This window comes from Schistocerca serialis, chromosome 3 (genome assembly GCF_023864345.2).
Source record: "Schistocerca serialis cubense isolate TAMUIC-IGC-003099 chromosome 3, iqSchSeri2.2, whole genome shotgun sequence".
Classification (NCBI taxonomy): domain Eukaryota; kingdom Metazoa; phylum Arthropoda; class Insecta; order Orthoptera; family Acrididae; genus Schistocerca; species Schistocerca serialis.
In genome coordinates, this window is record NC_064640.1 from 617366655 (window position 1) to 617380937 (window position 14283).

At 43.2% G+C, this 14283-nt stretch overlaps 1 protein-coding gene across 1 annotated transcript in view; it reads left to right on the forward strand.

Moving 5' to 3' along the window:
* Positions 1 to 14283, forward strand: part of LOC126471053 (patched domain-containing protein 3-like) — a 630102-nt gene that overhangs the window by 273996 nt on the left and 341823 nt on the right. Inside the window, exon 2 of the mRNA XM_050099121.1 lies at positions 2105 to 2351. Coding sequence (XP_049955078.1) covers positions 2105 to 2351 — 247 coding nt within the window. The remainder of the gene's footprint in view (positions 1 to 2104; positions 2352 to 14283) is intronic.

The window sequence follows — 14283 nt, forward strand, 5'->3', positions numbered from 1 at the left end:
GAAAAATTTAATTATAACCACCCTGTATAAGGAATAGGAGTGCACCCAAAATTGAACCCCCTTTGTGATTTATCCGCAGTCACTATAAGTGATTATTCAGCGCAACTTTTTGTGTTCTGTTTGTTAAGTATGACTCAAATCAGTTGTGTGTAAAGCTATCAGTTCGATGAAACTTGACTTTTTCTAAGAGTGTAACATGACCTACACAATCAAACACCTTGGAAATATCACAAAAATACCAACTGGCGATGTTTTAATACTTAAGGCTTGTAATATTTGATGGGTGAATGTGTAAATAGCATTCTAAGTTGTTCGTCTGTTTCAACATGCTAATCTCCAAAACTGTTATACCAATGGTCATGATGTTTGAACAGGCAACTTGGTGACACGTACAGGCTTCATTTAATCAAAATCGAATCACGAAAAAAAAATATCGTAATTAAAGTTTTATTTAAAATCGCCTGCTCACGTAGCATCACGACGTAATACACCAGAGAACCGCTAGATGGCAACTTATAGTTTTTTTTTTTTTTAACTCTGTGACAGATGTGTTTTCGGAAGTTTACAGCTGTGACAGAATTAAGCGCCGGAATCTTATCTTTACGAATACGAGCTAACGGTGAATTCACTTGGTTAGGATATGCGAATTAACTGACTTCACATTGTGTATTAAGCTTGACAACGTTGCTTTGCTTCATTCGATACGTTTTATTCAGATGGTTCAAATGGCTCTGAGCACTATGGGACTTAACATCTTAGGTCATCAGTCCCCTAGAACTTAGAACTACTTAAACCTAACTAACCTAAGGACATCACACACATCCATTCCCGAGGCAGGATTCGAACCTGCGACCGTAGCAGTCCCGCGGGTCCGGACTGTAGCGCCCAGAACCGCACGGCCACCGCGGCTGGCGATACGTTTTATTAAAATTGTTTCTTACGAAAAGCGAATTTATTGAGTTCGCTTTGTGATTTCGGTGTCTACTCATTACATTTGAATTTTGGTTTGTTTACAAATAAAAATGTCTAGAAAATGGTGGAGTCTTTCTGAATACAGCAGACTGACTAAAGGACTGAGGACTATGTGGTCTCAAGTAGCCAATGAAGATCGTGAGGTGGGACTTACGGCAGCTCAATAACATCACGCCATAAATCGCTCTTTGGAAACTCCTTATGAAAGCGAAGCGCTACATAATTCTAATTGAGAGCGCCATTATCTCGCTCTTCAGAGCTCTTCAGTCACAGAGGCTTAGTTACTTCTCTCTAACGTAACGTCATAGAAGCGGAAATTTTGACGAGAAGAGGCCCAGGCGAGCGACTTTTGATAATCGCAATCCAACTTACGCCCAACAGTTCACCATTTCGCTTTAAACTTGTATAATTCGCTGTGAGCTTATGTTATGACATGACCGTAAACAAAGTACAATATCAAACGCTTCGTGTTGCAAGCGTGACCTTAGAGTCAGTTGTTTTGCACATTTACCTCCCCAGTCATACTACTTCAAACGTTGTTACAAAAAAGCTTTGTACGTCAAAAATAAATTCCACACATGTGAAATCTCGGGCACAGCTATAAATAAAATACCCGGAATCGAACCCGGGTCCTACGCACTGCAGTCGTCTACGCCGAGCACTCAGCTACGCAGGAGGATCTGTCCAGTCCCCTTATCTGTCACCCATGGACCATGTATGGGATGTGATGGGAAGATGTGTACTTTGATACCGGCCTCCAACCAGCAACCTTCATGAACTGACACAGCATACTCGTACGTTGCAGCATGGCCAGATATGCCTCGAGATGACATTTTGAGACTGTTTGCTTCCTTGCCACAACGAATACAAAAGTGTATTCTACCAGTCTGGGGTACACTTCATACTGATATTGATGATGGACACAAGTTTCGAATGGAAGCAAAGCTTAACCGTTTACTACCCGTACTGTGATGAACATCTCCAAAAACTTTGAGAAATATCGGGTTGGTGCTTCATGATGTGTCACATTCCATTTCTGTTAGTATATAACAAAAATTAGCTGTGATAGTTTTTCTTCATACGGATTTTCAGACATAAAATCTCCTGAACAATTACTTCCTTTCTTTTTCAGGCTGGCACTAACAGTTGCCAAACGGCCAGTGCACTTCTTCGTGGGAACCCTGTTGTTCACGGTGCTCTCGGCGACTGGTCTGTTTTTCTGGAACGAAGAAGTCGACAACGTGAAGTTGTTTCTTAACCCATCCATGGACCTGTACAAACGCTCGCGCTGGGTAGACGAGCACTTCAAAGACCAACTCCGCTACGAGATCATCATAGTTGAATCGGACAACGTGCTCCGGCCAGATGTCCTCCAGTGGGTGAGTAATTTGCCTTTTTTTTTCTAACTGTGAACATTGTGAGCGAGGTGCACTAGGGAGCGGGAGTCCGGTCATCCAGACTTGGGTTTCCTATCGCTTCCCTAAATCAGGTGAGGAGAATGACGGATGGGTCTTTTGAGAAGGGCATTCTTTTCTAATCCGAGCTTGTGTTCCGTCTCTGACGTCCTCATCGTCGACGAAACCTGAAACCCTAATCTTCATTTTCTCTTCTATTTTGTTATTCGCCTATCTCTGTACAACCATCATAGTTATTGTTCTCCTTTTTGTGTAAGTTGGATTTTTTCATCAGTTCGCCGCGTCTAGCACGGCTCTCATCTGACCATTTGGCACCATTTGTCCGTTTCTCGTCTCGGGAAGCTGTTCTGAAGGCGTTTCGTTTTTGTGCATTTTCTGGTTGGATTTTTTGACATTCACTTAACAGGGTATACATGTTTCGGTTTTGAGTCGAGTGCACTGAAGATGCGTTAAGTCCATGTGGAGTCATTCATTCTCTGTTTGTGGCCATAGAACCGAGATATTAGTTTGTGCATTGTGCCCGCGATTTTTTGCCCCTGCTTAGAACACATTTTTTTTGTTTGTATTCTTTATATAGATCGGATTTTTATAATTAGGACCAGTACGTTATGCAAAGAAGCCGGCAACGGCCGGAGAGCGGTGTACTGACTCCACACCCCTCCGTACCGCGTCCAGTGAAACCACTGGCGGAGGATGACTCAACGGTCAGTTGGTCCATCAGGGCCAGTGTGAGGAGCTTTGCTTTGCCTTCCATGCTATTCAATGTATTTCCCTCTTTTTGTATTCTTATAGGTGAGAGTATTGCTTAAAACAAGAAAAGAGTTCTCTAAACGTATTTCCGGAGAAAATAACGTTTGAGATACGGATTATTTTACTTGTGTCGAGGATTTACGGTATGCAATGGTGTATCCTGTCTTCCTGTTCAGCTTTGTTGCTCACTTCTTCTTTGTTTTCTTTGTCTCTGTGCCTATTCCGTCGACTGTGACGATGATGTCAGTCATAGCTATCACTGCAATTTCTTGCAGAAACCATTCTGTGCGTACGGTACTAAGCGCTGAATATCCATAGTTCACAGCTTGCATTTTGTTTGCGGATGAGGCGAGTTTCACACAGCGTGGAATAATAAATTATCACAGTAACCACGTGTAGGAGATGCAAATACTGTAGCGCTAATTGAAATGAGGCACCATGTTAGTTTTTCAGTAAGTGTGTGGATGGAGAGTGGATGAAAGACTTGTAGCACCCTACGAATAACCGTGCACATTAACAGTTACTGTTTAAGAATAATTTCTGCGCAACAAATTACTCACACTGCACACTCTTGGAGAACGTCGCAGATGTTGTTTCGATGATGGAGGAAAACCTCATTCTCTACGCATCTCATGACAGTTTCTAATCCAAACGTTTAATGAACGACTAATTAATCCAGAAGGTCCAATAGTATTTTCTCCTCATTAATTTGTCCCTAATGATTTATATTTATGAGCCCAGTTCCCTCTCAAAACTTTGATTTATGTCACACTCATCGAGAATGTGCACACGCTATGGTACTGATTGTCCCATAAGTGTGATTGCACGAATTCGTGGTTCGTTCCGAATAATGGTTGAAAGATGTATGAGAATGGGTGCTAAAACTTAAACACCTCTTATAGGAAAACATACAGGGTGAATATTAATGAAACCGACAATCTGCAGGGACAGGTTCCTGACTGGAAATGAAAGAAAAAAGGTCCTATTAACATGTATCCAGAAATGCACCGTTGACACAGTAGATGGCGCTGACAAATGAAAGTTGCTCTTACCACGTGCCGTGAGTACCTCGTATGTTGCAGACTGTGTATTGACGCAGTGTACTGTAAGCAGCAGAATGGTTCAGTATTCATGTATGGAACAAGCCGAAATGGTGTTTTTACGGCCAAATATGGAAACAGTTGAGAGGCTGCACGGCTATAACAAAACAAATACTCTCACAGACACCATCCACATCACACAACATTTCAAGCCCTTTCTGGGCGTTTGTGTGATCATGAGTCCTTTCAGACAGACGAACGTGCAGGGAGGCGGCGAACTATGCATACACCAGAGTTGGAGGACTGGGTTCTACAGGATATTGAGACGAACCCTAGTACAAGCTCCAGGCAAATGGCTCGCTTACATTGTGTAAGCCAAAGTACGGTTACGTGTATCCTGCATGACAGCCGCTACCACTCCTATCGCCTGCAACGAGGACAAGGGTTATCAGCAGCGAATTTCCCTCTACGTGAAGGATTTTGTCGATGGTTTTTGTACCAGACCATCACAGTTGTGGGATTTCTGTCACTAGTTCTCTTTACAGAGGAAGCAATCTTTACCAGAAATGGCATCATCAATTTGCATAATTGTCATCTGTGGTCAGAGGAACTCTCATTCGCCGGCGACATTTACCGTGGCAACGATGCATTTCCGGACACATGTTTAGAGGACCTTTTTCCCTCCATTTCCATTCAGGAAACCGCCCTGCATTTGTCGCTTTATTAATGTTCAAATTCAAATGGTTCAAATGGCTCTGAGCACTATGAGACTTAACATCTGAGGTCATCAGTCCCCTAGAACTTAGAACTACTTAAACCTAATTAGGCTAAGGACATCACACACATCCATGCCCGAGGGAGGATTCGAACCTGCGACCGTAGCGCTCGCGCGGTTCCGGACTGGAGCGCCTTGAACCGCTCGGCCACAACGGCCGGCCTGCTTTATTAATGTTCAACCTGTAACGGCTATCATACTACAGACTGGCTTGCACCTCAATAAGTGTTATTTTTATGACTTCTTTTTACATTTTTGGCCAGTATAATCTCCTGTAACAATACGGGACATTGGAACACTTTTTTAAACTCTTTATATATTCGATATGACGATTCTCTCATGTGACAGATGGCAACCAAACACAGAAGACCTGACGAAAAGGAGTTCCAGTACCTATAAAGGTACTAACAGATCAATAAAGACACTGCTGGTGGTAAAGCAAAATCTGCAACTGCATGCAAACTCTCCACGTAGTTGTTCAACAGTTCTGTACCTATGTTGCTTCAGTTCTCCTTCAATGTGATTTGCAGTTCCAGAAGGGTCGGACATTTTGGAATCTCTGCGCAACTTGCATCTACATCCGCGAGTCACATGCCGGAAAATACTACGCGGTCAAGTCATACCGCACATGACCGATGTCGTCGAGCAGTAAGGACTCACAGAAGGCAGGTTGCAGACCTGGTAGTGGTAGGTGTATAAAGCGTGTCGGGATACACGCGAAACAGTGTAGTCGTAGTACTACGGAATCGAGGCGATTTATCTGACTTCCACAACGGCATGATCATTGGCTTTCGGACCAGAGGTGGAAGCATTTACCAAACGGCTAAGTCTGTAACGTGTTCGTGCTCCGCCGTGGTTAAAATATATCGCGCATGGCAAAACGCGTCATATGTAACAAGAGTGAACGACGGCCGCGGAGATGTGTACGGGCGAATAGACGTGCAACTGCTGAGCAGTTGATCGCCCAGATGAACCAAGGGGCTACCAACAGTGTCTCCTTAACGATCGTTCAGCGAATGTTGCTGCGTATGGGCCTCTGTAGCAGGCGCGTGGTTCACGCACCCTTGCTGACTGCTGTTCATCTGAGACGAAGGATGGAATTTGCACGACAATATCACAGCTGGACGTTCACTGAGTGGCGACAGGTGGTCTTTTCAGATTAATCGCTTTTTATGTTCCATCCTCCAGATGGCCGCTGTTGCGTACAGCGTGAAATGTCTGAAAGGCAATCACACTCCAACTACTCTCGACAGGGTTCAGGCCGGAGGCAGGAGCGTTATGGTCTGAGGAATGATTTCGTGCATTCCCTGGTTGATCTCGCCATTCTGGAAGGCACAGTGGGTCAACACAAGTATGCATTGTCTTGGGGACCATGTGGTGGGGCGGGGTCGGTCGTCAATGTTGTTGTTAGCGCTATCGTTTAGTCCACCTACCTCGAGAGCGTTCTTGCCGATGTTCCTTCACTCTGTGGTAGCAGATACGTGCCGGGCAGTGTAAAGCAGCGTTGATGAAACCACTACCTAATACATACCACGCAGAGGCCACGTAACTCTAGTTGAAAGTTGCCGCGCGGGATTAGCCGAGCGGTGTAAGGCGCTGCAGTCATGGACTGTGCGGCTGGTCCCGGCGGAGGTTCGAATCTTCCCTCGGGCATGGGTGTGTGTGTTTGTCCTTAGGATAATTTAGGTTAAGTACTGTGTAAGCTTAGGGACTGATGACCTTAACAGTTAAGTCCCATAAGATTTCACACACATTTGAACTAGTTGAAAGTCAGTTCTTGGAAGTTCATGATTAAAAAGTCGGGCGTTAGGGATATTCAGTCTACTTGCAGAAAAGCGTTAAAAATTAGATTAGCTCTGTTTTTTATTTATATTGAAACACATGAAATGGTTATCAAGTCCGTATTTAATATGGTGAAACGTTGTCACTGAAAGTCCACTGTCTGTATAACAAATATTCACTCGTAAAGCAGCCAGAATTTTAGCAAGTCCGACCCGACTAATTTTCACGTTCTACCAGTCACAGACCCACAACTACTCGCGAGTTAAACATTCGGTCGTTTCAGTAGTCTTCTTCGTAAAGAAGTGCTCGCCAAAATATTCTGTACAGAGCACGAAACACGCCACGCGGGGTTGTTACTACGACCAGAAAGTTCACACGCTCATATCTCTCAAACTATTTAACTTAGAAACACCAAACTTTCATTAAATCGTTCGTAACTCCAGTCGCTTCAGTCACGATATGTTCGAACCGAAATTAGTTCACTATTTCCTCATCTTACAGAGTATTTGTGAGGAGCGATCTAACATCGTGTTGTCCGTAGGCCGGCTAGCAAGCGACTTTCCCGAGGTACTCTCCTCTCTGCACACTCCTCTATTCGCGTGGGAACAGCTTCATTCTGATTGGCTGTTGTTGTAAACCACTAATCAGAACATTCCTTCCTGATCATTCTCGCGGCAAGTCTTGCCTTATCCAATCACTAATTTAACAATAATTAATGTCAGCAAAACTTCAATTTCTTGTATTATGTTTAATCAAAATAAGCAAAGTGCGAAATATTCTTCAAATTGATGTTGTTGTTATTGTGGTCTTCAGTCCAGAGAATGGTACGATGCAGCGAAAAATTGATGCAGCTAAAAGCTGATAAATAAAATTATTCCGCCTCTAACTGCCATTCTGGCTGCTTTTATGCAAAAGCACGCTCACACAGACATACGTCACCTGAATCGTGGCAGCAACATCACTTTCTCACGGTTCGTTTGTACAAGGTTTTACGCAAAATGAAATATTAAATTTTAACATCTGTCCCACATACACTCTCTCAATCATTCTCACGCACTCACACAAAACAACATAATAAAATAATAATTTTGACCGATTTTTGTATTATGTAATGCAATGTGACTGAAGTTTTAAAAAGAAAATTCTAAATAATTGATTTTTGTGCACTGACAACTTTGTAATGGCTTCAAATGATGATGAAAGTAAATCTGTTATTGTTCCTAACTTGGTTTTAAAAAACAAGCGTAGGTTTTAGGACTTTTAGGTAATTCTCTTTATCTCCTGAACTATAATAAATAAAAATCTCAAATTCTGACAGCATCATTCCATTATTAACAAAAGGAAGTGTACCAAATTTGAATAAAATCTGATAATAACTAATATGGATTATTTAGATTCGTAGAGGATATGAATCTTCGTATCGACTGAATGTTACGCTCTCCAGTTCTCACGGCAGGCAGCGTCTGCTGTGCTGGAAATAGGAGTACCCCACTGAATTACAGACCCGTATCACTGAACTTAATTTGCAGTAGGATTTTGGAGCATATAATGTACTCGAACATTATGAATTACCTTGAAGAAAATGACTTATTGATACATAACCAACACGGATTCAGAAAATATCGTTCTTGTGCATCACAGTTAATTCTGTATTCCCATGAAGTAATGAGTGCTGTCGACAAGGGATCTCAGATCGATTCCATATTCCTAGATTTCCGGAAGGCTTTTCATACCGTTCCTCACAAGCGACTATTAATCAAATTGCGTGCATATGGAGTATCGTCTCAGTTGTGTGACTGGATTCGTGATTTCCTCTCAGAGAGGTCACAGTTCGTAGTGATAGACGGTAAATCATCGAGTAGAACAGAAATGATATCTGGCGTTCCGCGAGGTAGTGTCGTAGGCCCTTTGCTGTACCTGATTTATATAAATGATCTAGGTGATAATCTGAGCAGCCCCCTTAGATTGTTTGCAGATGATGCTGTAATTTACCGTCTAGTAAAATCATCAGACGATCAATTCCAATTACAAAATGATCTAGAGAGAATTTCTGTATGGTGCGAAAAGTTGCAATTGGCTCTAAACAAAGAAAAGTGTGAGGTCATCCACAAGAGTACTAAAAGAAATCCAATAAATTTTGGGTATAGGATAAATCGCACAGATCAATTCGACTAAATACCTATGAATTACAATTACGGAAAGACCACATAGATAATATTGTGGGGAAGGCGAAACAAAGACTGCGCTTTGCTGGCAGAACACTTAGAAGGTGCCACAAACAGACTAAAGAGACAGCCTACATTACGTTGTCCGTCCTCTGCTGGAATATTGCTGCGCGATGTGGGATCCTTACCGGGTAGGATTGACGGAGGACATCGAAAAAGTGCAAAGAAGGGCAGCCCGTTTCGTGTTATCGCGCAATGGGGGGTGAGAGTGTCACTGATATGATGCGCGAGTTGGGGTGGCGGTCACTGAAACAAAGGCGGTTTTCTTTGCGGCGAGATCTATTTACGAAATTTCAATCACCGACTTTCTCTTCCGAATGCGAAAATATTTTGTTGACACCCACCTACGCAGGGAGAAATGATCATCATAATAAAATAAGAGAAATCAGAGCTCTAACGGAAAGATTTAGGTGTTCCTTTTTCCCACGCGCCATTCGAGAGTGGAATGGTAGAGAAGTAGTATGAAAATGGTTCGATGAACCCTCTGCCAGGCACTTAAGTGTGAATTACAGAGTAACCATGTATATGCAGATGTAGAGACGGCTGCGTGCCTTACTGCAACAATGTTATCTCGTAATAACTTGCTGCGTTACAACCATGTCCACCCCTACATGCAGTTTGTTTTTCCTTAGCACAACGGCATCTACCAGTAGGACAAGGCAACGTGCAACGTGTCACAGCTCTCTGTGTACGTGCGTGGTTCGAAGAGCACCAGAATGAGTTTACCGTACTCCCCTGGCCAACAAGCTTCCCGGATTTAAACCCAATCGCGAATCTGTGGTAGCATCTCGATCGGGTTGTTTGCGCCGTGGATCCTCAACCGAGAATCCAAACGCAGCTGGCCACGGTAATAGAGTCCGTATCTCCCAGAACCTCTTTGACTCTCTTCCTGCACGTCTCGCAACGGTTCAGGCTTTTGACTGGTGGTTGCATTAATGTAACTGGACAGAGTATGTATAAGTAAAAACCTCATCATTGCCTTTCCTGCTCCACTCACAAAAGGAACATCTACATCTACGTGATTACTCTGCTGTTCACAATAAAGCACCTGGCAGAGGGTTCAATGAACCACCTTCAAGCTGTCTCTCTACCGTTCCACTCTCGAACGGCACGCGGGAAAAACGAGCACTTAAATTTTTCTGTGCGAGCCCTGATTTCTCTTATTTTATCGTGATGACCATTTCTCCCTATGTAGGTGGGTGCCAACAGAATGTTTTCGCAATCGGAGGAGAAAACTGGTGATTGAAATTTCATGAGAAGATCCTGTCGCAACGAAAAACGCCTTTGTTTTAATGATTGCCATTCCATTTCACGTATCATGTTTGTGACACTAGCTCCCCTATTTCGCAATAATACAAATCGAACTGCCCTTCTTTGTACTTTTTCGATGTCATCCGTCAGTCCCACCTGATGCGGATCCCACACCGCACAGCAATACTCCAGAATAGGGCGGACAAGCGTGGTGTAAGCAGTCTCTTTAGTAGACCTGTTGCACCTTCTAAGTGTTCTGCCAATGAATTGCAGTCTTTGGTTTGCTCTACCCACAATATTATGTATGTGATCGGTCCAATTTAGGTTATTTGTAATTATAATCCCTAAGTATTTAGTTGAATTTACGGTCTTCAGATTTGTGTGACTTATCGCGTAATCGAAATTTAGATGATTTCTTTTAGTACTCATGTGAATAACTTCACACTTTTCCTTTTATAATCCCTAAGTATTTAGTTGAATTTACGGTCTTCAGATTTGTGTGACTTATCGCGTAATCGAAATTTAGATGATTTCTTTTAGTACTCATGTGAATAACTTCACACTTTTCCTTATTCAGGGTCAATTGCCACTTTTCGCACCATACAGATATCTTATCTAAATCATTTTGCAAGTCATTTTGCTCATATGATGACTTTACAAGACGGTAAGTGACCGCATCATCTGCAAACAATCTAAGACGGCTACTCAGATTGTCTCCTATGTCGTTAATATAGATCAGGAACAATAGAGGGCCTGTAACACTTCCTTGAGGAACGCTGGATATTACATCTGTTTTACTCGAACAATTATCTCTCGTAAACCCTAATTTCCCTTACTTTGAACTAAAGCAATATGAACGCTGGAGATAGTAGAATCGTTTTGAAAATTGTCGGAAATGTTTACTCATTAAACGTCATCTTATTCGCTTAACGGAAAGACCGTCTTCTTCCTTTCAAGGATCCACTCTAAACTCGCTGACTATTGCCACTCTCGTACTCTACTGAATCTAGCAGCACGCCTCTAAGTTTTGGCAGTTTATTCCTTTAATGTGATCTGGTGGGGATCCCAATTACTCGAGCGATACTCATCAAGGGGTCGCACCATCGTCTTCTTTATAGGCTCGCTATGCTTTTCCAGAACTCCTCTAATAAATCGTATTCGGCTGTTGATCTTATGAGCTAGTTCTATTTACGTCATTTCGGGTCGTTAAACCTATACGTTTCACCGACGTGACTAAGTTAAGCAATATACCGTCGTCACTGTTTCCGAGCATCACAGAAATGTTGCTCCTACCCATCAGCATTAACTTACATTTTTCTACATTTACATTGAGGTGAGAAAATTCATGGGATAACTCCTGACATCCTTCTGGACCTCCCCCGCGTGGTGCAGCAGCTCGATATAGCACGGACTCCACAAGTCGTTGGAAGTCCCTGCAGAAATACTGGGCCATGCTGCCACTATAGACGTCCATAACTGCGGAACTGTTGCCGGTGCAGGATTTTGTGCACGAACTAACCTGTCGATTATGTCCCATAAATGTTCGATGGGTGGCCAGATCATTCGCTCGAATTGTCCAGAATGTTCTTCAAACCAATCGCGAACAATTCTGGTCCAGTGATATGATGCATCGTCACCCACAAAAATTCAGCCGTTGTTTGGGAACGTGGCTGAAGATTGTCTCCAAGTAGTCGAACGTAACCATTTCCAGTCAATGATCGGTTCAGTTGGATCAGAGGACGCAGTCCATTCCATGTAAACACAGCTCACATCATTACGGAGCCACAACCATCTGGCACACTGCCTTGTTGACAACATAGGTCCATGGCTTCGTGGAGTGTGCACCACATTCGAATCCTGCCATCAGCTCTTACCAACTGAAAGCGGGACTCACCTAACCAGGCCACGGTTTTCGAGTTGTCTAGGGTCAAACCGGTGTGATCACGAGCCCTGGAGAGGCGCTGCAGGCGATGTCGTACTGTTAGCAAAAGCATTCACGTCTGTCATCTGCTGCAATAGCACATTAACAACAAATTTCGCAGCATTTTCCTAACGGATACGTTCGTCGTAGGTTCCACATTGATGTTTGCGGTTATTTCACGCAGTGTTGCTTGTCTGTTAGCAATGACAACTTTACGCAAATGATGCTGCTCTTGGTCGTTAAGTCAAGGCCGTCGGGTACTGCGTTGTCCGTCGTGAGAGGTAATGCCTGAAATTTGGTATTCTCGGTACACTCTTGACACTATGGGTCTCGGAATATTGAATATCCGAAATGGAATATCCCATGCGTCTAGTTCCACCTGCCACTCTGCGTTCAAAGTCTGTTAAATCCCGTCGTGCTGCCATAATCACGTCGGAAACCTTTTCATATGAATCACCCGACTACAAATGACAGATCCGCCAATACACTGCCATTTTATACCTTGTGTACGCGACACTACCGCCTTATGCATATGTGCATATCGCTGACTTTTGTCACCTTAGTGTAAAGCAAGCTGTCATCCATCGCATCAAATAGAAATTTTCTCCACGTAATTCTGAACAGCTTTACAGTCACTCAAAGCCACACTTTCCCAAACACTCGAATGTCATCAGTAAGCAGTCTCAGAATGCTATCTATCGGACTTACACGTCTGTGCGGCTCGCACCTCCCGATAGCATGAGGTACTTTTTGGGATGAAAGTCTGAGGAATATGCAAGCCGTCTAATACGCACGCTATCCCCACAGACCAATATTTTAGTAAGGTGGACGTTTCTGCGGAAAGAAGCTCTATCTGCAGTGAAAATGAAATCACGATCCCTTTCTCCATGGACAATTCAAACGTATTCTTCCATTATATGGGCGCAAAACCATTCTTGTCCCAACAATATGCAATGGAGTTACAGCACTGATTGTAACACCTACCCACATCATGACTCCATGTTCATAGAGATCGTTCTGGTCCAGTATGTTTAGGGCACAGTAACGTGTTCCGTGTTCTAACTATACCAGATAGCAGCCAGAACATTAAACTGAGATCATTTGCGGGCCCAATATAGCTCCACTGCTGTTATTCTTTGTCTCAATATACGTTGTACTGTTGTGGATAGCCTTGTCTTTGGGATGGTGCTGTCGTAAGATACTGGAAACATTATGGAGAACGGCTTTTCAAATCCCAGTTCGACCGTCCTGGTTTAGATTTTTTCTGGATTTCTCAAATCGCATAAGACAAATGCAGGGATGATTCCTTTGGAAAGGGTACAACAGTTTTCTTCCCTATCCTTTCCCTATCCGAACTTGACCTCGCCGTCAATGGGAAGCTAAACCTAATCTCTCTTCCTTTCTTCCTTGGGTTGGAGTCAGTCCCACAGCATGCTCGTTATCAAGCATACATTAAATTTCATAAAACGCTCCGTCGTTATCATCGACACCCTCAGCCTGGAAACGATAATTACGTTGTGTAGCTTCCAGTAGACTCATGAACTTCGAACACATTCTCTGAGTTTCCGTTGTTGGGTTGGCGTATACACGTGGATCAGATGTTCTTATCTTCGTCGCAGCTTAACGAATAACAACAGATACGTCCTCTAGCTCTATCCTGATTTGCGAAATACTTGCTTTATCTGTATATTTGTGTTACAGTAGGCAATCACAGCAGTCAGGGACTGATTAAGGAGTTCCGTGGCCTCAGTAGACTTTCGGAACTTCGGCGCACACCTGGCACGATAACAGGTGTAAAATCAAAGTGTTATCTCCGTGAGCGAGAGATATTCTTCGGTCAGTAATTCGTAATTACCACAGCTGCCGGGGCGGGTTCTTTTAACAGTGAAGTTGATCGATTGATAAATCCCTGCTTCCACATTCTTAAAATGGAAATTTGTGGTAAGTCCTATGGGACCAAACTGCTGACGTCATCGGTCCCTAAGCTTACACACTACTTAATCTAACTTAAACTAACTTACGCAAAAGACAACACACACACCCATGCCCGAGGGAGGACTCGAACCTCCAGCAGGAGCAGCCGCTCCACATTCTTACAAAAAAGTGGTTCAAATGGCTCTGAGCACTATGCGACTTAACTTCTGAGGTCATC